Source organism: Nerophis lumbriciformis, linkage group LG27 (assembly GCF_033978685.3).
Source record: "Nerophis lumbriciformis linkage group LG27, RoL_Nlum_v2.1, whole genome shotgun sequence".
NCBI classification, from domain to species: Eukaryota; Metazoa; Chordata; class Actinopteri; order Syngnathiformes; family Syngnathidae; genus Nerophis; species Nerophis lumbriciformis.
Window position 1 is genome coordinate 12365277 of NC_084574.2, and position 24063 is coordinate 12389339.

At 41.4% G+C, this 24063-nt stretch overlaps 1 protein-coding gene across 1 annotated transcript; it reads left to right on the top strand.

The window, feature by feature from the left end:
• Positions 1-4831: 4831 nt before the first annotated feature.
• LOC133570151 (zinc finger MYM-type protein 1-like) lies at positions 4832-18759 on the top strand. Its single transcript, XM_061922859.2, has 3 exons — positions 4832-5231; positions 12674-14930; positions 17988-18759. Exons 1-2 carry the CDS (start codon positions 5147-5149, stop codon positions 14926-14928), a joined length of 2340 nt encoding a protein of 779 aa, XP_061778843.2. The 5' UTR covers positions 4832-5146; the 3' UTR covers positions 14929-14930; positions 17988-18759.
• The last annotated feature ends 5304 nt before the right edge of the window (positions 18760-24063 follow it).

Here is a 24063-nt window from a genome sequence, read left to right on the forward strand (position 1 = left end):
CAACTCAACAGTAAGAAAACGGAAATGCTTTTCAATCCGGTTTCAGGGCAAATCACTCTACGGAGACGGCCCTCGCAAAAATGACTAATGATCTACTGTTAACGATGGATTCTGATGCGTCATCTATGTTGCTGCTTCTTGATCTTAGCACTGCTTTCGATACCGTCGATCATAATATTTTATTAGAGCGTATTAAAACACGTATTGGTATGTCAGACTTAGCCTTGTCGTGGTTTAACTCTTATCGTACTGACAGGATGCAGTGCGTCTCCCATAACAATGTGACCTCGGACTATGTTAAGGTAACGTGCAGAGTCCCCCAGGGTTCGGTTCTTGGCCCTGCACTCTTTATTATTTACATGCTGCCGCCAGGCGACATCATACGCAAATACGGTGTTAGCTTTCACTGTTATGCTGATGACACCCAACTCTACATGCCCCTAAAGCTGACCAACACGCCGGATTGTAGTCAGCTGGAGGCGTGTCTTAATGAAATTAAACAATGGATGTCCGCTAACTTTTTGCAACTCAACACTAAGAAAACGGAAATGCTGATTATGGGTCCTGCTAAACACCGACTTTTATTTAATAATACCACCTTAACATTTGACAACCAAACAATTACACAAAGCGACTCGGTAAAGAATCTGGGTATTATCTTCGACCCAACTCTCTCCTTTGAGTCACACATTAAGAGTGTTACTAAAACGGCCTTCTTTCATCTCCGTAATATCGCTAAAATTTGTTCCATTTTGTCCACTAGCGACGCTGAGATCATTATTCATGCGTTCGTTACGTCTCGTCTCGATTACTGTAACGTATTATTTTCGGGTCTCCCTATGTCTAGCATTAAAATATTACAGTTGGTACAAAATGCGGCTGCTAGACTTTTGACAAGAACAAGAAAGTTTGATCATATAACGCCTATACTGGCTCACCTGCACTGGCTTCCTGTGCACTTAAGATGCGACTTTAAGGTTTTACTACTTACGTATAAAATACTACACGGTCTAGCTCCAGCCTATCTTGCCGATTGTATTGTACCATATGTCCCGGCAAGAAACCTGCGTTCAAAGAACTCCGGCTTATTAGTGATTCCCAGAGCCCAAAAAAAGTCTGCGGGCTACAGAGCGTTTTCTATTCGGGCTCCAGTACTCTGAAATGCCCTACCAGTAACAGTTAGAGATGCTACCTCAGTAGAAGCATTTAAGTCCCATCTTAAAACTCATTTGTATACTCTAGCCTTTAAATAGACCCCCCTTTTTAGACCAATTGATCTGCCGTTTCTTTTCTTTTCTCCTTTGCCTCCTCGCCGGGTTACTCCGGTTCCGGTGACCATGGCTGAAGTGCTGGCTGTCCAGAGTTGGGACCCGGGGTGGACCGCTCGCCTGTGCATCGGTTGGGGACATCTCTGTACTGCTGACCCGTCTCCGCTCGGGATGGTCTCCTGCTGGTCTCCTGCTGGCCCCACTATGGACTGGACTCTCACTACTATGTTAGATCCACTAAGGATTGTTCTCGGTTCTATGTTCTTTACGGGTACAGAAAATGAGCCGCATACAGCAGTTCCACTTGTGGTGATCTTAGACTGTTCAGAAGTAACAACAAGGTCTATGATGGTTTAAAAGAACTCACTCACCCTGGTAGTTTGCTTAATGAGCTAAGTGAGGCAATGTTGGTGGCACAGCTTAGTGAAGGTTTTAAAAATGGGTGCATCCTTTCGGGACATAGGTATGTTCCATTCCCCAAGAACATGTAAACCTGCATCAACATGTTTACACAAAACTCACACACTCACCAAATACATTTTATACTGTAATCAAATCTAATAATTTCACTTCCTGATTCTGACCTACATGCATCAATAAGTGAAAGTAAGCATTTATTTTCAATAACCACAGAAGTCAACACTTGATTTATTAAAAGAACATAAAGGTGACTGACTTTCCTTCAACGTGTCGTAGATGGTCTCCAATTCCTAAGGAGGAATTGTTGATGGAGATACTCCATAAAACAGCACATAGTAAAACATGTTTTTTGCAAAAGTTCCTTTTGGCCAAGCCAACAAAATGACCACAAAAAAGTATTTTGCATGATGACAGAAACGTACCTTGAATGTTTTTTTTTTTAAGTGATTTTGGAGGTTTTTTTTAATTTCCATGATATTTAAATGATGGTAATGACTATGTCATTACAAGATCGTGGTTAAGTTTAGAGATAAAGTTTAGGTGTTATAGATCGTATACCCAATAAAATATTTACACTTTACATCAGTGAGTGTAAAGTTAAGAATGCCTCAATCAATGCTGCCTCGTACTTATAAAAACTTTTCGAATTGCCCCCCATCAAATTTCCAAGTCTGTTTTTATACTCACTGTACCACTTTTGAATTAATTGTAGTGACTGGGACAAGAGGAGATATTTCCTGTGTATTTATTGGTTGTTTTGCTACACACTTTTAACACAACACAGGAAAGAACACAAATAATGTCATTCTGTTAACAGTGTCAGTCCAAAACTATTTCTGTTCTCTCTTTATTTTATTTACCCAACAGACGTCCAGCAGCCCCCCCACATTAAAGAAGAAGAGGAGGATCCACAGCCCTCCCCCCCACATTAAAGAAGAAGAAGAGGAGGATCCACAGCCCCCCCACATAAAAGAGAAAGAGGGGGAATGTTGGATCACTCAGAACTCCATATCTAAAATAAAACAGTTTTCTAAACTGGACTTTCAATCGAAGCAGGAGTTAATAATTAAAGGAAGACCAATGCCGGAGCTAAAAGGTTTGCTTCAGACATCGGGACAAGAGACCCGTTCTTTTCAAACGGCGTGGTACACACGAAAAGGCTGACTGTGCGGATGTCCAGAAAGAAACCGCCTTTTCTGCTTTTCCTGTCTTCTTTTCTCTTCTTGTGACAATATCTGGACTCAGATGGGATATTGTGACCTGAAGAATTTGCAGAGAAGCCTCACCAAACATGAGCGGACGACCACTCACATTCAAAGCCAGATCGCGCTCAAAACATTCGGGATGTCCAGGATAGACTTGGCTTTGGATGAACAGCGAAGACTCAACATCAGCACCCACAATGCTACGGTAAAGGAGAACCGAGAGATTTTCACTGAATACCACTGACTTTCACGCGGTTTTTTGTCATTGATTGATTGATTGATTGAAACTTTTATTAGTAGATTGCACAGTGAAGTACATATTCCGTAAAATTGACCACTAAATGGTAACACCCGAATAAGTTTTTCAACTTGTTTAGGTCGGGGTCCACTTAAATTGATTCATGATACATCCATCCATCCATCCATTTTCTACCGCTTATTCTTTTCGGGGTCGCGGGGGGCGCTGGAGCCTATCTCAGCTACAATCGGGCGGAAGGCGGGGTACACCCTGGACAAGTCGCCATCTCATCGCAGGGCCAACACAGATAGACAGACAACATTCACACTCACATTCACACACTCGGGCCAATTTAGTGTTGCCAATCAACCTATCCCCAGGTGCATGTTTTTGGAGGTGGGAGGAAGCCGGAGTACCCGGAGGGAACCCACGCAGTCACGGGGAGAACATGCAAACTCCACACAGAAAGATCCCGAGCCTGGGATTGATCCACTAGCGACGCTAAGATCATTATTCATGCGTTCGTTACGTCTCATCTCGATTACTGTAACGTATTATTTTCGGGTCTCCCTATGTCTAGCATTAAAAGATTACAGTTGGTACAAAATGCGGCTGCTAGACTTTTGACAAGAACAAGAAAGTTTGATCATATTACGCCTATACTGGCTCACCTGCACTGGCTTCCTGTGTACTTAAGATGCGACTTTAAGGTTTTACTACTTACGTATAAAATACTACACGGTCTAGCTCCAGCCTATCTTGCCGATTGTATTGTACCATATGTCCCGGCAAGAAACCTGCGTTCAAAGAACTCCGGCTTATTAGTGATTCCCAGAGCCCAAAAAAAGTCTGCGGGCTACAGAGCGTTTTCTATTCGGTGGCACTGGGAGCAAGTGGGTAAAGTGTCTTGCCCAAGGACACAACAGCAGTGACTAGGATGGCAGAAGCGGGGATCGAACCTGCAACCCTCAAGTTGCTGACACGGCCACTCTACCAACTGAGCTATACCGACCCCGGAAGTAAATAGGGGGGTTTGTAGGGGAATTGTCACGCCAAATTTCTTCCCCCTACAAAAACCTTCCCCCCATTTACTTCCGGGGTCATTTTCTCTTACGTCATTTCCTCTTACGTCATTGACAGCGATCGATAACACTTCGGCTTTGACTGCCCGTCGCTGGAAGGATACTTGTTTTTTTTTATTTTAAATTTTTTTCATAATATAGCGTTAACAAAACGTCTGTATTAATCGGGCATATGTACCTCAGTGAAGTCAGATGACCCGTGGCTTCAAACGACAATATTTAGAATAAGAACATAAAAATAAAGAAAAACCTTGGGTATTTCTTCAAAACTTTAAAATGAGGCAAAAAACTGCAATGTAAAATAATTTTTTATTGTTTACAATTTTTTTGTTCCAAACATTGTTAAAGTACAGACATTTAACAGTATTATATATTAATTAATATTTTCTGCACGTTACCACGAAGACAGAAGTTCCCAGCAGCGGCCCTAACACTCCGCCTGGAATTTTTCGAAGCCTGCTGGTGTTTGACATAAGTCCCCTGGGAAAGATAAACACAAATGTCATTCAGTGACACCACCATTTTCAGGAGATTTGGATTCTATCGATCGCTGTCAATGACGTAAGAAGAAATGACGTAAGTAAGAGGAAATGACGTAAGACGAAATGATCCCGGAAGTAAATAAGGGGGAAGGTTTTTGTAGGGGGAAGAAATTTAGCGTGACAAGGCCTAAACGTGGCCCCTGGCCATTATTGTTTCTCTATTTGTATTTAGTGCATACATGTACGCATATATGTCGTGTAGTAGATGAAACATTGTTAGTCATTGTTTGTATCCGGATACATTAGTCTGAGCGCACTTTATCGCGTCTTGTGCTAGCTTAGCTTGCTAGTTAGCTTAGCTTGTTAGCTGCCAACAAAGAGACGCGGACGTTATCAACACATCGCTAAGTAGAGATCAAATGTGAGTGTAAAGTGTTGTGATTGTGCGATAATGTGGGTAAGAACGACAGTAAAGTATGAGGAAAAGGAGCGACAACATCAACTTATGGACTCTGAAGTTGTGTTACACAGAACAGGTTTGTTTACTTCTTACTCTCACATTTTTACTAACTTTATATTTGATTTTTAACACTATTCTTCAATAGGAAGATGGTTTGTCTTGTGGGGATGATGCAATGCTGGGATTTAGATTCTTCATGAAAACGAGACAGTTTTGACGTTGATGTTCCTCTCAGTTTGTAACAATGTGTGATTGATTGAAGGGAGTTATGAGAAGTTTGCATAGGAAAGGGTACAGTTTCATCATGGTACACATTCACTGCTACAAAAATGCCTGAGATGGTTTCAGTGGAAATTAGGGCTGGGCGATATGGCCTTTTTTTAATATCTCGATATTTTTAGGCCATATCGCGATGCACGGTATATATCTCGATATTTTGCCTTAGCTTTGAATGAACACTTGATGCATATAATCACAGCAGTATGATGATTCTATGTGTCTACATTAAAACATTCTTCTTCATACTGCATTAATATATGCTCATTTTAAACTTTCATGCAGAGAGGGAAATCACAACTAAGTCAATTTAGCAAAACTGTATTTGTTAAACAGTTATTAAGCAGTGGCACAAACATTCATGTCATTTCCAAAACACAGGCATGTGATTTTTCCGTCTAAAGTCGGAATTCCTTAATCTCGGGGGGAAAAAAAATTATCTCCCGTTTTTCCGTTTTTTTTTCCCGACCCTAAATCAAGATTCGAGACGTAGTTTATATTACGCCGTAGTTGATTGGTCGATATGTTCCTTGTGACCAATCAGGACATCTGTTATGAATGATGACGTTAATAACGTCATCATTCATAATGGTTATTACCGCCATTTTCCATATGTAAACGATGTGGGTTCTCGAGAGAAAGGTTGCTTTACGAGTAAAAGAAATTGATAAACATGTCAAAAATAAGTTTTGATGGAAAGGGAAATCACTGATACTGTTGGGAAGAAGGAAGTTATGACTTTGTTCGGTGATTTTATTCGGAAAATCGATCGTCCCGGAAAGGTTTTGTGCACGTGGTGTCATGATAATATTGACTATGGATCACGAGGTTTCAAGGCTTTGGAAGTACATGCGAAACGCCAAAAACATATGAAACAACTTGAAGTAAGGTATGTTCTATTAATGATGTTTTCATGTCTTTAAACACTAAAATCCATCCATCCATTTTCTACCGCTTATTCCCTTTTTTTGGGGTCGCGGGGGGCGCTGGAGCCTATCTCAGCTACAATCGGGCGGAAGGCGGGGTACACCCTGGACAAGTCGCCACCTCATCGCAGGGTTAGGGTTAGGGTTAGGGTCTTTGTTAACTTTAGCATGTTAAATTGGTGAAAAACCCGGAGCTTCGGGGGGCATCGCCCCCCTTGTCCCCCCACCAGGGCACCGCCCTGGACCTGGCTGGGGGACAAAGGCCCCCAGACCTCCGGAAATTTTTTCAGTCTTTTTCATTGTGGTCAAATCACATGCCTGAAAACAGAAAGTGCAAGATTGTCAGAGACATTTTAAAACAAGCTATAAGTGCACTTTTGTGCATGATGACACACAAGATATATCAATAAGTGTCACATAAAAATTAGCTGCATATCAAATAGTATATGTCCTACGGTGTTGATATGGAAATAGTTGCTTCGGCATTTAGTTGGTGTGGCACCGAACGGAGATGTTGACATGTAAAGACATATTCCCGCTTGAAGCCAAACAAATGCCAGACGATGGACCCCGTGCTGTTTTTCTTGGGAATTAATTATTCCTCCATTTGTTACCAGATCCGCACCTTCTTTCTCTCGTATTACCACTCAAACCACACCGTTAGCTGTTAGCATCACAGCTAACATTACCATGTCGCTACCTGTCTGCTCCGCGGGAGCGTGTGACGTTGCTCACGGGACAGTATGTGACGTATTTAAGAAGGTGCGCTTGTTTTAAGTCTCTGAGAAGGAGAGACAGGAAAGAGTGAGAAACGCATGCAGTTTAATGCCCCGCAGCTAAAAGCAATTGCGTGAGAACGTATACTCGAATATCACGATATAGTCATTTTCTATATCGCACAGAGACAAACCAGCGATATATCGAGTATATCGCCCAGCCCTAGTTGAAATATTTGTTCACTCACACAGAACACAGTACTATGTAGAAAGTAGCATTTAAAGTACAAAATACTGCAAGAAAATAAACTTTTAAAAAAATCAAAAGGCTTTTTCTATTCCCAGTTACGAGTAGCCGCAACCTGTCATGTCTTTTCAAAGCGGCTTTGAAGGAAGTAAGGGATTTACACTCCTTTATGGCTATTGATAGGGAGGTCCACATTTTGATAGTATTGCAGGCAAAAAAATTTTAACCTTTTTTTGGAGTGAAATCTGGCTTGAATGGGATTTGTACAACTACCTCTGGTGTTAATAATGGTCAATATATTTTGAAGTATCTATACAGGTACATGGGTATTTTAGTGGTATGGTGTATCTTCTACACCAGACCAACTGCAAGAAGATGTACTCTGTTGGCGACCAAGAGCCTGTCCACGTTAAAGGGGAACATTATCACCAGACCTATGTAAGCGTCAATATATACCTTGATGTTGCAGAAAAAAGACCATATATTTTTTTAACCGATTTCTGAACTCTAAATGGGTGAATTTTGGCGAATTAAACGCCTTTCTATTATTCGCTCTCGGAGCGATGACGTCACAACGGGAAGCAATCCGCCATTTTCTCACTTTCGTCGGTGTGTTGTCGGAGGGTGTAACAACACGAACAGGGACGGATTCAAGTTGCACCAGTGGCCCAAAGATGCGAAAGTGGCAAGAAATTGGACGAAATTTGTTCAAAATACGAGGCTGTGGGGAAATCCGACGAAATGGTCAGTCGTTTGTTCTGCACACTTTACCGACGAAAGCTATGCTACGACAGAGATGGCAAGAATGTGTGGATATCCTGCGACACTCAAAGCAGATGCTGACATCAACTCCAAAACTGGACGGATCAGCATTCAGGAAAAGAGAACGGATAAGGGTATGTCTACAGAATATATTAATTGATGAAAACGTTATTCATTACTCGCGGTTTTACGTAAATTATTATACATAAACTGTGTTTACCAATAATTGAGCTTAAAAACATTTATTTTTTTCAATCATTCGAGTACATTCGGGTAGTCTTGTGTAATGCAGTATTTTGTGTCTATTTAGGTATGGTTAACCTGAGTGCTGAAATCGTGGAAAAATATATGTTCTTAGCGCGCCTGAAATGGGCTGTCTGCACTCTCAAAGTGCATGTTGTTGCCAAATGTATTTCATATGCTGTAAACCTAGTTCATAGTTGTTAGTTTCCTTTAATGCCAAACAAACACATACCAATCGTTGGTTAGAAGGCGATCGCCGAATTTGTCCTCGCTTTCTCCCGTGTCGCTGGCTGTCGTGTCGTTTTCGTCGGTTTCGCTTCCATACGGTTCAAACAGATATGGCTCAATAGTTTCAGTTTCTTCTTCAATTTCGTTTTCGCTACCTGCCTCCACACTACAACCATCCGTTTCAATACATGTGTAATCTGTTGAATCGCTTAAGCCGCTGAAATCCGAGTCTGAATCCGAGCTAATGTCGCTATAGCTTGCTGTTCTATACGCCATGTTTGTTTGTATTGGCATCACTGTGTGACGTCACAGGAAAATGGACGGGTGTATATAACGATGGTTAAAATCAGGCACTTTGAAGCTTTTTTTAGGGATATTGCGTGATGGGTAAAAATTTTGAAAAAAACTTCGAAAAATAAAATAAGCCACTGGGAACTGATTTTTAATGGTTTTAACCCTGCTGAAATTGTGATAATGTTCCCCTTTAAGGAAATGATTGGCAGAAAGGTGAGCCCAAGATGGACGGTTGAATAGAAGCCCAATCATTTTATTTTGGGCTGTGTGGAGTTTGTTTTTCAGGGTTTTTAAGGCGTCACGGTACCAAACATGAACTCCGTAGTCAAAGTGGGGTTAAATGAGTTCTTGTGTTAATGTCTTAAGTGTATTCCTACCCACCAGCGGGGTGATCCTACTATGTAAGAACATAATTTGTCAGATGATACTTTGACTACCTTAGTAGTCATTTTTTCACTGGAGAGATTCCTCTTTATGATGCAGCCAAGATAGGTACGGTAATCTATTTTTTGTTTGTTGCAATATTGTCACCCAATTTGACTGTGAAGTTATCGACTTTTCTGAGGTTAGGAATTGACCTAAAAACCTGTGTACTTGCAAGTACCAGGAGTGAGTCTTAATGCTAGTCTCGGTCTTTAGGATTCTACCTTTGCTTGTTTTGTGGCCGTCGGCCTCGGTTCTATGTTCTTTACGGGTACAGAAAATGATGGAATGATCACTTAAGCCGCATACAGTAGTTCCACTTGTGGTGATCTTAGACTGTTCAGAAGTAACAACAAGGTCTATGATGGTTTAAAAGAACTCACTCACCCTGGTAGTTTGCTTAATGAGCTAAGTGAGGCAATGTTGGTGGCACAGCTTAGTGAAGGTTTTAAAAAATGGGTGCATCCTTTCGGGACATATCTATGTTCCATTCCCCAAGAACATGTAAACCTGCATCAACATGTTTACACAAAACTCACACACTCACCAAATACATTTTATACTGTAATCAAATCTAATAATTTCACTTCCTGATTCTGACCTACATGCATCAATAAGTGAAAGTAAGCATTTATTTTCAATAACCAAAGTAGTCAACACTTGATTTATTAAAAGAACATAAAGGTGACTGACTTTCCTTCAGCGTGTCGTAGATGGTCTCCAATTCCTAAGGTGGAATTGTTGATGGAGATACTCCATAAAACAGCACATAGTAAAACATGTTTTTTGTAAAAGTTCCTTTAGGCCAAGCCAACAAAATGACCACAAAAAAGTATTTTCCATGATGACAAAAACGTACCATGAATGTTTTTTTTTAAAAGTGATTTTGGAGTTTTTTTTTAATTTCCATATTTAATTTATGGTAATGACTGTCATTACAAGATCGTGGTTAAGTTTAGAGATAAAGTTTAGGTGTCATAGATTGTATACCCAATAAAATATTTACACTTTACATCAGTGAGTGTAAAGTTAAGAATGCCTCAATCAATGCTGCCTCGTACTTATAAAAACATTTCGAATTGCCCCCCATCAAATTTCCAAGTCTGTTTTTATACCGTATTTTCCGCACTATTAGCCGCACCTAAAAACCACAAATTTACTCAAAAGCTGACAGTGCGGCTTTTAACCCGGTGCGCTTTATATATGGATTAATATTACGATTCATTTTCATAAAGTTTCGATCTCGCAACTTCGGTAAACAGCCGCCATCTTTTTTCCCGGTAGAACAGGAAGCGCTTCTTCTTCTACGCAAGCAACCGCCAAGGTAAGCACCCGCCCCCATAGAACAGGAAGCGCTTCTTCTTCTACTGTAAGCAACCACCCGCCCGCGTAGAAGAAGAAAAAGCGCGCGGATATACCGTACGTTTCATTTCCTTTGTGTGTTTACATCTGTAAAGACCACAAAATGGCTCCTACTAAGCGTCAGGGATCCGGTTCATGAAAAGACGCAATCTCTCCATCCGCACACGGATTACTATTTCACAGCAACTGATATTCCTGTGAACCGCACTGTGGATATAACGGGAGCACGTACGGTAAATATTCGCACCACAGGGAATGAGAAGTCATCCTTCACTGTGGTTCTAGCTTGCCATGCTAATGGCCAGAAACTTCCACCCATGGTGATATTCAAAAGGAAGACCTTGCCAAAAGAGACCTTTCCAGCCGGCGTCATCATAAAAGCTAACTCGAAGGGATGGATGAAGAAAAGATGAGCGAGTGGTTAAGGTAAGTTTAAGTTTACGCGAAGAGGCCGGGTGGCTTTTTTCACGCAGCTCTGTCCATGTTGATATACGTATGTTTGTGATTGCACATTTGCGTACATTTTGGGAGTGAACAGAGTTGTTAGAACGCTGGTTTTTAATATATTATTAAAGTTTGACTGACCTATCTGACTGTTTTTTTGACATTCCTTTAGCGCAGTTAGATGCGGCTTACAACACCGGGCGGCTTATAGGTGGACAAAGTTTTGAAATATGGCGTTCATTGAAGGCGCGGCTTTTAACCCAGGGCGCCTTATGGTGCGGAAAATACGGTACTCACTGTACCACTTTTGAATTAATTGTAGTGACTGGGACAAGAGGAGATATTTCCTGCGTATTTATTGGTTGTTTTGCTACACACTTTTAACACAACACAGGAAAGAACACACGGTCGAATGCCTTCTCCAAGTGCTCAGGGGAGTGCTCAGAGAGTATGGGGTATCGGACTGTCTGATTGTGGCCGTCCGCTCCCTGTATGCTCAGTGCCAGAGCTTGGTCCGCATTGCCGGCAGTAAGTCGGACACGTTTCCAGTGAGGGTTGGACTCCGCCAAGGCTGCCCTTTGTCACCGATTCTGTTCATAACTTTTATGGACAGAATTTCTAGGCGCAGTCAAGGCGTTGAGGGGATCTGGTTTGGTGGCTGCAGGATTAGGTCTCTGCTTTTTGCAGATGATGTGGTCCTGATGGCTTCATCTGGCCAGGATCTTCAGCTCTCACTGGATCGGTTCGCAGCTGAGTGTGAAGCGACTGGGATGAGAATCAGCACCTCCAAGTCCGAGTCCATGGTTCTCGCCCGGAAAAGGGTGGAGTGCCATCTCCGGGTTGGGGAGGAGATCTTGCCCCAAGTGGAGGAGTTCAAGTACCTCGGAGTCTTGTTCACGAGTGAGGGAAAAGTGGATCGTGAGATCGACAGGTGGATCGGTGCGGCGTCTTCAGTAATGCGGACGCTGTATCGATCCGTTGTGGTGAAGAAGGAGCTGAGCCGGAAGGCAAAGCTCTCAATTTACCGGTCGATCTACGTTCCCATCCTCACCTATGGTCATGAGCATTGGGTCATGACCGAAAGGACAAGATCACGGGTACAAGCGGCCGAAATGAGTTTCCTCCGCCGGGTGGCGGGGCTCTCCCTTAGAGATAGGGTGAGAAGCTCTGCCATCCGGGGGGAGCTCAAAGTAAAGCCGCTGCTCCTCCACATCGAGAGGAGCCAGATGAGGTGGTTCGGGCATCTGGTCAGGATGCCACCCGAACGCCTCCCAAGGGAGGTGTTTAGGGCACGTCGGACCGGTAGGAGGCCGCGGGGAAGACCCAGGACACGTTGGGAAGACTATGTCTCCCGGCTGGCCTGGGAACGCCTCGGGGTCCCACAGGAAGAGCTGGACGAAGTGGCTGGGGAGAGGGAAGTCTAGGCTTCCCTGCTTAGGCTGCTGCCCCCGCGACCCGACCTCGGATAAGCGGAAGAAGATGGATGGATGGATGGATGGATGGATGGATGGAAGGAAAGAACACAAATAATGTCATTGTGTTAACAGTGTCAGTCCAAAACTATTTCTGTTCTCTCTTTATTTTATTTACCCAACAGACGTCCAGCAGCCCCCCTACATTAAAGAAGAAGAGGAGGATCCACATCCCCCCCACATTAAAGAAGAAGAGGAGGATCCACAGCCCCCCCACATAAAAGAGAAAGAGGGGGAATGTTGGATCACTCAGAACTCCATATCTAAAATAAAACAGTTTTCTAAACTGGACTTTCAATCGAAGCAGGAGTTAATAATTAAAGGAAGACCAATGCCGGAGCTAAAAGGTTTGCTACAGACATCGGGACAAGAGACCCGTTCTTTTCAAACGGCGTGGTACACACGAAAAGGCTGGCTGTGTGGATGTCCAGAAAGAAACCGCCTTTTCTGCTTTTCCTGTCTTCTTTTCTCTTCTTGTGACAATATCTGGACTCAGATGGGATATTGTGACCTGAAGAATTTGCAGAGAAGCCTCACCAAACATGAGCGGACGACCACTCACATTCAAAGCCAGATCGCGCTCAAAACATTCGGGATGTCCAGGATAGACTTGGCTTTGGATGAACAGCGAAGACTCAACATCAGCACCCACAATGCTAAGGTAAAGGAGAACCGAGAGATTTTAAAAGACCTCATCAATGTCACCTGCTTCCTCGCCAAACAGCAACTGGCGTTCCGTGGAAATGATGAAAGTACAGGCTCTACCAATCGTGGTAACTATGTTGAACTCTTGCATGCTATTGCTGAGAAAGATGCCAGGCTGGCTAGGCGTTTGGAGACATCCATTGTATTTTCTGGTTTGTCAAATAGAATACAGAATGATTTAGACGAAGCAGTTGGGGATGTCATTAGAAATGACATTAAAAAGGAGATTAGAGCAGCCCCATTTGTTGCTGTAGAAGTGGACGAGACCACAGATGTCACAAACCAAGCTCAGATTTCTGTCATATTACGGTATGTGACTACAACTGAAGCAGGCTGTGAGGTGAGGGAGGCGTTTTTGGGATTTGATGACGTCGGTAATGACAGACGCGCTCCTGCCATTGCTGAGTATGTCCTGGGAGTGTTGAAGAAGTATGACTGTGTTAAAAAGCTTGTGGCTCAGACCTATGATGGGGCCGCTGTAATGGCCTCAGAGCTTAATATCGTGCAAGCTAAAATTAAAAAAAGAGTGCCCGAAGCCATGTTCACCCACTGTTACGCACACAAGCTGAACTTAGTGCTATTGCATTCAGCAAAGTGCATACCCGAGTGTCGCATGTTTTTTAAAACAGCTGAGGGACTAGCCTCATTTTTCAGCAAGTCCACAAAGTGCACCCACTTGCTGGATGATGTTGTCAAGCGCCGTTTACCCAGAGCAGCGCCCACAAGATGGAGCTCTAACTCTAGGCTGCTGCAGACAATAAGCATGCACCACGATGATCTGCGCTCGTTATTTCGCATCATCATTGAAAATCCTGACAGCTGGGATAATGACACGCTGATGATGGCAGCAGGATACGATCAGTGGCTGTCAAAAGCATCTACATGCTTTCTCCTTATGGTATATGAGGACATTTTCAATAAGACTAATGCACTTTGTAGAGTGCTGCAAAACAAAGTGATGGACATTGAATATTGTCTTGCACGCATCCGTGACACCATTGCAGCTCTCGAGCGCATGAGACTGGAGTTCAAAAGTTCCTGTGACCGATTTGAGAAGAAATGCAGCGCACTTGGCCTGGCAGAGAGTGGAGGCATAGAGTCAATTAGTTTTGAACGAAAACGAGTGTTCTGTAACATTCTGGATGACGTAAGCTATCAAATGAAGGCTAGGTTTTATCATTTTGGTGAGCTGGCTTTCCTTGGTTTGGTTGATTGTTCAAAATTCAGGAAAATGGCAAAACGTTTTGATGACACAAAACTGCAGAGCCTGTCAAAATATGCCAGATTCTTTGACTGTGTGCAACTAAAGGCGGATCTTGTTGGACTGTATAGCTCACAAACGGTGAGGGATGAATGTAAATCTCCTGGACAGCTTCTCAGCTTTTTGATCCAGAATGACCTCATCCAAACTGTTCCTGAGGCGACAAAGTTACTCAAGCTAGTGCTCACTGTTCCAGCTACTACAGCATCGGTGGAGCGGTCATTCTCAGCACTGAAAAGAATCAAAACATACAGTCGGAACAGGACCGATCAAGGACGACTTTCTTCCCTGGCAGTGATCTCCATCGAGACAGAGAGACTTTTAAAACTGAAGCAAGATAAGGAATACTTCTATAAACAAGTTATCGATGCTTTTGTTCAGAAGGAGCGGCGCATGGACTTCATTTATAAGTAAAGGTAAGACCATACGCATGCACCTCCTGGTACCCTAGCACCTCCAAAACCTTGAAATCTAGACTCCAAACATCCCAGAACAAGCTAGTCAGATTACTTCTAGACCTCCACCCCAGATCCCACCTCACCCCTACCCACTTCTCCAAAGTGGGCTGGCTCCGAGTGGAGGACAGAGTAAAACAACTTGCACTGAGCCTAGTCTATAAAATCCGCTACACCTCCCTGATACCGAAGTACATGTCAAACTACTTCCTTAACGTAAATGACCGCCATAACCACAACACCAGGGGGAGCTCTACTAACCACGTTAAACCCAGATTCCGATCTAACAAAGGTCTTAACTCATTCTCTTTCTATGCCACATCAATGTGGAATGCACTCCCAACAGGTATAAAAGAAAGGGCATCTCTATCCTCCTTCAAAACCGAAATAAAAGTTCACCTCCAGGCAGCTACAACCCTAAACTAACACCCTCCCCGGATTGTTAATAATCAAATGTAAACAATCAAATGCAGATACTTTTTCTTATGCCTTCTGAGCTCTCTCTCTCGCTCTCGCTCTCTCTCGCTCTCTCTCTGCCCACTACTTGCTGTCCATATCCTACCAAGTCAGACCTACCGTATTTTCCGCACTATAAGGCGCACCGGATTATTAGCCGCACCTTCTATGAATTACATATTTCATAATTTTGTCCACCAATAAGCCGCCCCGGACTATAAGCCGCGCCTACGCTGCGCTAAAGTGAATGTCAAAAAAACGCTGCGCTAAAGTGAATGTCAAAAAAACAGTCAGATAGTTCAGTCAAACTTTAATAATATATTGAAAACCAGCGTTCTAACAACTCTGTCCCAAAATGTACAAATGTGCAATCACAAACATAGTAAAATTCAAAATGGTGTAGAGCAATAGCAACATACCGGTAATGTTGCTCGAACGTTAATGTCACAACACACAACACACAAAATAAACATAGCGCTCACTTTCTGAAGTTATTCTTCATTCGTACCGGTAAATCCTTCGAATTCTTCGTCTTCGGTGTCCGAATTGAAAAGTTGCGCTAGCGTGGCTTCCAAAATGGCCGGCTCCGTCTCTTCGAAATCATCGGATTCAGTGTCGCTGTTGTTGTGCAGCAGTTCTGTGAATCCTGCCTTCCGGAAAGCTCGGACCACAGTTGTGACAGAAATATCTGCCCAGGCATTTACAATCCACTGGCAGATGTTGGCGTATGTCGTCCGGCGTTGTCTGCCCGTCTTAGTGAAGGTGTGTTCGCCTTCGGTCATCCATTTTTCCCACGCAGTTCGCAGTCGTGATTTGAATGCCCTGTTGACACCAATATCCAGCGGTTGGAGTTCTTTGGTTAATCCACCCGGAATGACGGCGAGTGTTGTATTTGTGTGCTTCACTTGTTTTTTGACACCATCTGTGATGTGGGCGCGCATAGAGTCATATATCAACATGGACGGAGCAGCGTGAAAAAAGCCACCCGGCCGCTTCGCGTAAACTTCCCTTAACCACTCGCTCATCTTTTCTTCATCCATCCATCCCTTCGAGTTAGCTTTTATGATGACGCCGGCTGGAAAGGTCTCTTTTGGCAAGGTCTTCCTTTTGAATATGACCATGGGAGGAAGTTTCTGGCCATTAGCATGGCAAGCTAGAACCACAGTGAAGGACGACTTTTCATTCCCAGTGGTGCGAATATTCACCGTACGTGCTCCCGTTGTATCAACAGTGCGGTTCACAGGAATATCAAAAGTCAGTGGAACCTCGTCCATGTTGATAATGTTCTCTGGCCGGATCTTTTTTTCCGCTATCTTCTTTTTACAATATGCACGGAAAGTAGCCAGCTTTTCTTTAAAGTCGTTAGGCAGTTGCTGTGAAACAGTGGTCCGTGTGCGGATGGAGAGATTGCGTCTTTTCATAAACCGAAAACACCAAGAAGCACCACCTTTAAAATCATCCAGGTGAAGTTCGCTTGCTAGCGTTGTTGCCTTCATTCGAATAGTGATGGTGCTGACACTTCTGCTTGCTGCTCTCTGCTCAACAACCCACTGTTCGAGTTCGTCCTCCAACTGTTGCCATCGTGCTTTGTTCCCTCGGAAGCTCTGTTTTGTCTTCTTTACCTGGCGCAGGTCATCTTCTTGCTTCCTCCACCTACGCACCATTGATTCATTTATGTTATATTCTCTTGCTGCTGCTCTATTTCCGTGTTCTTCGGCATGACTTATTGCCTTAAGTTTAAATTCTGCGTTATAAGCGTGTCGTTTAGTAGGAGCCATTTTGTAGTCTGGTCTTTACAGATGTAGACAAACAAAGGAAATGAAACGAAATATCCGCGCGCTTCTTTTTCTTCCGGGGGCGGGCGGTAGCGCTTCCTGTTCTATGGGGGCGGGTGCTTACCTTGGCGGTTGCTTGCGTAGAAGAAGAAGCACTTCCTGTTCTACCGGGAAAAAAGATGGCGGCTGTTTACCGAAGTTGCGAGATCGAAACTTTATGAAAATTAATCGTAATAAAGCGCACCGGGTTATAAGGCGCACTGTCATCTTTTGAGAAAAATTGTGGTTTTTAGGTGCGCCTTATAGTGCGGAAAATACGGTACACTGTTCCAATATCCATTTCTCTGTTCTCAATTGTTGATGACTGATGATAACAACCAAACCTAACCCCTCCAAACCCCGGATTGTAAATAATTCAATGTGATTATCTTGTGTGATGACTGTATTATGATGATAGTATATATCCGTATCATGAATCAATTTAAGTGGACCCCGACTTAAACAAGTTGAAAAACTTATTGGGGTGTTACCATTTAGTGGTCAATTGTACGGAATATGTACTTCACTGTGCAACCTACTAATAAAAGTCTCAATCAATCAATCAATAAAGTAAGATAAGAATAGCAAATGTCAGTTTTGATGTTACAAAGAAGTTGACAAAGTGGTAAAGAAAAATGGCTTACCGGACTCCACATTGTGTATTTGCACGGCCAGAAGAAAGAATAATATCAAAATCATGATGTCATTTCCACTTTAAAAGTTGGTTGAAGCTGTTGTCCTCTGGCAGGTCGTCTGAATAACTTGCAAACCACTCGGTCGATGGAGGTCATACCTGTGAAAGCTCCTTCTCTCGCAGCCTGGTGCCTTCCCCATTCTGGTGTTGTCACCCTTACCCTGACGTCAGATATCTGCCGCCCAGAACTTCAGAAGGAAAGACAATAGAAAGGTGGACATACAAAATGTGACATTAACAAAAGTAGTTTTTTTTTTAAACAAAAAAAAATTATTCAATATAACCCTGCACAGTCTCAACCTGGAGGGAAAGTTTAAAAAAAATGACCCCAGAGATGAGGTGCAGGATAGGGGAAGGTTTGGAGGCCATTCAGGTCCATCACCGTGCAGGTCCAGTTCATGACCTGGTGGCAACTGGAACCTCCAGTACCAGCTAGCAGAAGGGAAAAGCTGGGTCGTAACACCTTTACTCTTTTTTTTTTTTTTAGATTAAAATGTATTGATCTGGATGATGTATCTTCTGTACAGATTTACTTTATAAAGGATAAGTGTGAGATACTTCTCTTGTTACATTATTAGCATTTACTTCATTAAATGTTTGTACAATTTAAATGTTTGGTGCAACAGGAGGACTTCGAAAGAAGAAAAAATGAAGACTTGTGGGGGACAATACTGAGAGGACACAACTACAGGACAGATAAATTTTTTACAAATATGATATCAGTATTCATTAAAAAAGTAATGTAAACAGTCATAATACAGTACTGATATTGATAATTATTTTACTATAGTCATGATTCATGCAATATATATCATAACATACACACATGTGTATACATTACGGTATATATATATATATATATATATATATATATATATATATATATTTATACATTAAAGCCCAAAATTATTCATACCCCTGGTAAATAAAGTTAATTTTATCCAACCAGCAAGTTTTTTTCTTGATTGGAACTGACTCAGGTGTCTTCCAGAAGATAAAACGACGTACACGAGGCATTATTGTGGAAAAAAAATGTTTAGCTTTTATTTACATTTGAACAAAAAGTGTCATGTCCAAAATCATTAATACCCTTCTCAATAATCAATAGAAAAAAAGCCATATTTGGGCTATTACAGAGATCAAATGCTTCCTATAAATGCTGACCAGCTCTTGCATGTCTCCACTAGTATTTTTACCCATTTATCTTTAGCGATGAGCCCCAACTCTTCCAGGTTGGAGGGTCTTCCTGCCATCAACCTGATCTTTCACTTCCTCCACAGATTCTTCATTGGATTTACTATTTCTTCACCACTTTTGCAGTGTGTTTTGGGTCGTTGTCGTGTTGGAAGTGTCAACTGAGGTCCAAGGCCAAGTTTCTCTGCAGACTACCTTTATGTTGTTGTTGACAATCTCAATGTATTGCTCTTGTTTTATGGTGCCGTTTACTGTGATTAGTTTCCCTGGTCCATTAGTTAAAAAGCAGAAAACATCAAAGACATCTACCGCACTGTTTGAGTGGAGATCTGCTTCGCGAATAAGATACAATTTAACACTTTATTCTTTGTTTTTTTTTGTCAAAGTAGCACTGATCGCGATGAAAGTTGGGGAGAGAACAAATGTGGTTTAAGAATTTCAGGAAAGTCTTACTAACCTATACAAAGTGTTTGCTTGGAACCATGCTCTTAAGTGCGAGACGGGATAAAGTTCACTTTTTCCCCACTTTTGTAAAAATGTCTCATTCCTCATAAATAGTATAAGCAGTCATCTGGGGGCGTAGCTTAGACCACTTTACCAATAATGTCAAGATTGCCACTTTTAACCGCGAGTCTGCCTGCGCCATACCCGGTTTCCATTTTTGCAGTCCAAACATATAAATGGTGTAAGTTATTTGGGTTAATTGCGATTAATAAATTACAGCATCGTTAAAAATGGTGTGAAAAAAAAAATACCCTCAAAATATGACAATATGAACGAATAAGTAAAATATCGGACCAAATCTGGTGGAAAGGATTCCAGATCCCGGGTGGGTTGAGGACTTGAATGACACCATAGACAGAAATCCACACTCAGAAGTGACAGAAGAGGAAATAGTCAAAATAGTGAATACCGTATTTTTCGGACTATAAGTGGCAGTTTTTTTCATAGTTTATGAAAGTTGCATAATGTTATTTTCCTTCTTTATTATGCATTTTCGGCAGGTGCGACTTATACTCCGGTGCGACTTATACTCCGAAAAATACGGTACATGCAAATTCAAGACCCCAACAAACAGAATTTATATGAAAAATATTTTTTTAAAGTTATTGAAGAAATTTCAGAACCTTTAACATAGATCAGCAATCTATCATTTCAAACAGGCAAATTCCCAAACAAAATGAAAATAAAAGTGGTATCGATTTATAAGACTGGAGACAAATACAAACTATACACTTGTTTCCTTACTTCCATCATTTTCTAAAATAAAAAAATTAAAAAGTTCCACAGATTGGACAAATCCATAAGTAAAAGTGGAACACTTGCGGAAAACCAACAGCGGACCGTTGAAAACTTAGCTACGGCCCGCAAATGGCCCCCGGGTCGCACTTTGGTCCCAACTGCTCTCGGGGATTGGTTGTCACATTGATATTTTTATGGGAAATATATATTTTTTCAGTCAAGAAGACATAAGAAGCTTACTTGTGTGTGTGTGTGTGTGTAGCGTCCCGGAAGAGTTAGTGCTGCAAAGAGTTCTGGGTATTTGTTCTGTTGTGTTTATGTTGTGTTACATGTGTTTGTCATTCTTGTTTGGTGTGGGTTCACAGTGTGGCGCATATTTGTAACAGTGTTAAAGTTGTTTATACGGCCAAATATATATCAATCAATCAATCAGTCTCCGCTCGGGATGGTTTCCTGCTGACCCCACTGTGGACTGGACTCTTACTGTTATGCTGGATCCACTATGGACTGTACTCTCACAATATTAAGTTAGACCCACTCGACATCCATTGCATTCGGTCTCCCTAGAGGGGGGCGGGGTTACCCACATATGCGGTCCTCTCCAAGGTTTCTCATAGTCATTCACATCGACGTCCCACTGGGGTGAGTTTTTCCTTGCCCTTATGTGGGCTTTGTACCGAGGATGTCGTTGTGGCTTGTGCAGCCCTTTGAGACACTTGTGATTTAGGGCTATATAAATAAACATTGATTGATTGATTGATTGATAATGCAATAGCTGGTATGAAATAGTGGGAAGCTGCAGTGTTTATGTGTCTGACTCTGGGGTCAGCAACTTTTTTTCTCTCTTTAGCTTTAGCCCCGCCCTCATGGCTCCCTGGACCTCTTTCAGAGATGTGTGAAAATGGAAAAAGATGAAGAAAAAAATATATAATTTGTTTTAATATATTTTCTGTAGGAGAACAAACATGACACAAACCTTCCTACTCGTTAGAAATCCCACTGTTCATGTTAAACACGCTTCACTGATGAGAGTATTTGGCAAGCACCGTTTTGTCCTACTCATTTCGGCGATCCTTGAACTCACCGTAGTTTGTTTACATGTGCAACTTTCTCAGACGCTGCCTTTATGCCACTCCTTTGTCTCATTTTGTCCACCAAACTTTTTATGCTGTGCGTGAATGCACAAAGGTGAGTGTGGAGGAGGGCGTGGTCGGCGCGCCTCCTGCAGGGACGGGGTGTGTATGGCCCGGCTTGGAAGCCAGCGGCAGGTGAGTAGATTACCCCAGCTGGGGCAGATTATCTAATCACCTGTCGCCTTTATTAGCAGCGGCTGGGAGCACAGACACGCCAGACTGGAAAGTCCTGCATATAAGACCGCTGGAAAGCAAGCCATCGCTGTGTCTGTATGACAATAAAAGACGACTCAATCCTGTCTACCGGGCTCCCGAAGGATCTGTCGGCATCAGAAGAACCCACCACACTCAGAGACGTTCACAGTGAGCTTTGTTGATGTTATTGCTTTGCTGGAGTGCTTATCAGGCATATTAGGTCAATATGTATATATAGTGATGGGTTGATGAGGCGTCATGAAGCGTTTCGACACATTGCAAAACTGTATTGATACTGTGTCGCTACTGTGTCACTAAATGCTGGACATTAAAAATCCTTACAGGCAACCTATGGACCGACTCAACTGACACTGATTTTATGGCTCTAGTACAGGGGTCACCAACCTTTTTGAAACCAAAAACTACTTCTTGGGTACTGATTAATGCGAAGGGCTACCAGTTTGATACACACTTAAATAAATAAATATATTGTCATTTGTAAGTTACACGTAAGTGTGATTTAAACAAGAATAGCTAAATAAATAAATCTATATATATAAAAAAATGGGTATTTCTGTCTGTCATTCCGTCGTACATTTTTTTTCCTTTTACGGAAGGTTTTTTGTAGAGAATAAATGATGAAAAAACACTTAATTGAACGGTTTAAAAGAGGAGAAAACAAGAAAAAATTTTAAATAAAATTTTGAAACATAGTTTATCTTCAATTTCGACTCTTTATAATTCAAAATTCAACCGACAAAAAGAAGAGAAAAACTAGCTTATTTGAATCTTTTTGAAAAAATTAAAAAAAGAATTTATGGAACATCATTAGTAATTTTTCCTGATTAAGATCAATTTTAGAATTTTGATGACATGTTTTAAATTGGTTAAAATTCAATCTGCACTTTGTTAGAATATTTAACAAATTGGACCAAGCTATATTTCTAACAAAGACAAATCAGTATTTCTTCTAGATTTTCCAGAACAAAAATTTTAAAAGAAATTCAAAATACTTTGAAATAAGATTTAAATTTGATTCTACAGATTTTCTAGATTTGCCAGAATACTTTTTTTGAATTTTAATCATAGTAAGTTTGAAGAAATATTTCACAAATATTATTCGTCGAAAAAACAGAAGCTAAAATATTTATTATACTTTACAATAAAAAATAAATAAATTTACTTGAACATTGATTTAAATTGTCAGGAAAGAAGAGGAAGAAATTTTAAAGGTAAAAAGGTATATTTGTTTAAAAATCCTAAAATCATTTTTAAGGTTGTATTTTTTCTCTAAAATTGTATTTCTAAAAGTAATAAGAAGCAAAGTAAAAAATAAATGAATTTATTTAAACAAGTGAAGACCCATCCATCCATCCATTTTCTACCGCTTATTCCAAGTGAAGACCAAGTCTTTAAAATATTTTCTTGGATTTTTAAATTCTATTTGAGTTTTGTCTCTTTTAGAATTTAAAAATGTCGAGCAAAGCGAGACCAGCTTGCTAGTAAATAAATACAATTTAAAAAATAGGTCCTTACGGGCTACCTGGTGACCGCGGGCACCGCGTTGGTGACCCCTGCCCTAGTATATACAATAATATAAACCAAGTCATTGTATTTCATTTAGGATTATTTCATATCTTCATTTAAATAAAAATATATTTTTATATTTTTTAGATACAGTCAATAAATAATGTGAACATGTATCATGACATGGAAATCTAAGAGAACATGTTGTGGATGATTGTGGACTGGGAATTTTTTAAATTTTATTTTTTTACACATTTTTATAAAAAAAAAAAAAAAAAAAGTTTTTTCGACGTATTACATTTTAGATGATTTCTCCTCTTAGTTATTATTTCTCCGGCTGTAGAAAAGACCCGCTCACAGGGCACAGAGGAGGCGGGAGTGCGACACAGTTCGCGTATCGGTCACGTGACCAAAACAGCTCATGATCGGTCACGTGACTTTCTAAAAGCGGTACGCGCACCGACACAGGGTTTTGCTCTATGAGCTCGACGCACGCGCCGATGCATCGGTGTTGCCGGACCCATCACTATATATATATATATATATATATATATATATATATATATTTGGCCGTATAAACAACTTTAACACTGTTACAAATATGCGCCACACTGTGAACCCACACCAAACAAGAATGACAAACACATTTCGGGAGAACATCCGCACCGTAACACAACTTAAACACAACAGAACAAATACCCAGAACCCTTTGCAGCACTAACTCTTCCGGGACGCTACAAAATACACCCCCGCTACACACACACACAATTAAGCTTCTTATGTCTTCTTGACTGAAAAAATATATATTTCCCATAAAAATATCTATGTGACAACCAATC

Bases quoted from the DNA above. Each gene is read 5' to 3' on its own strand.
- LOC133570151 (XM_061922859.2), top strand. From the start codon at position 5,147: ATGTGGGTAAGAACGACAGTAAAGTATGAGGAAAAGGAGCGACAACAT. The intron at 5,232-12,673 runs GTTTGTTTACTT...TTTACCCAACAG, and splicing joins AGTTGTGTTACACAGAACAG to ACGTCCAGCAGCCCCCCTAC.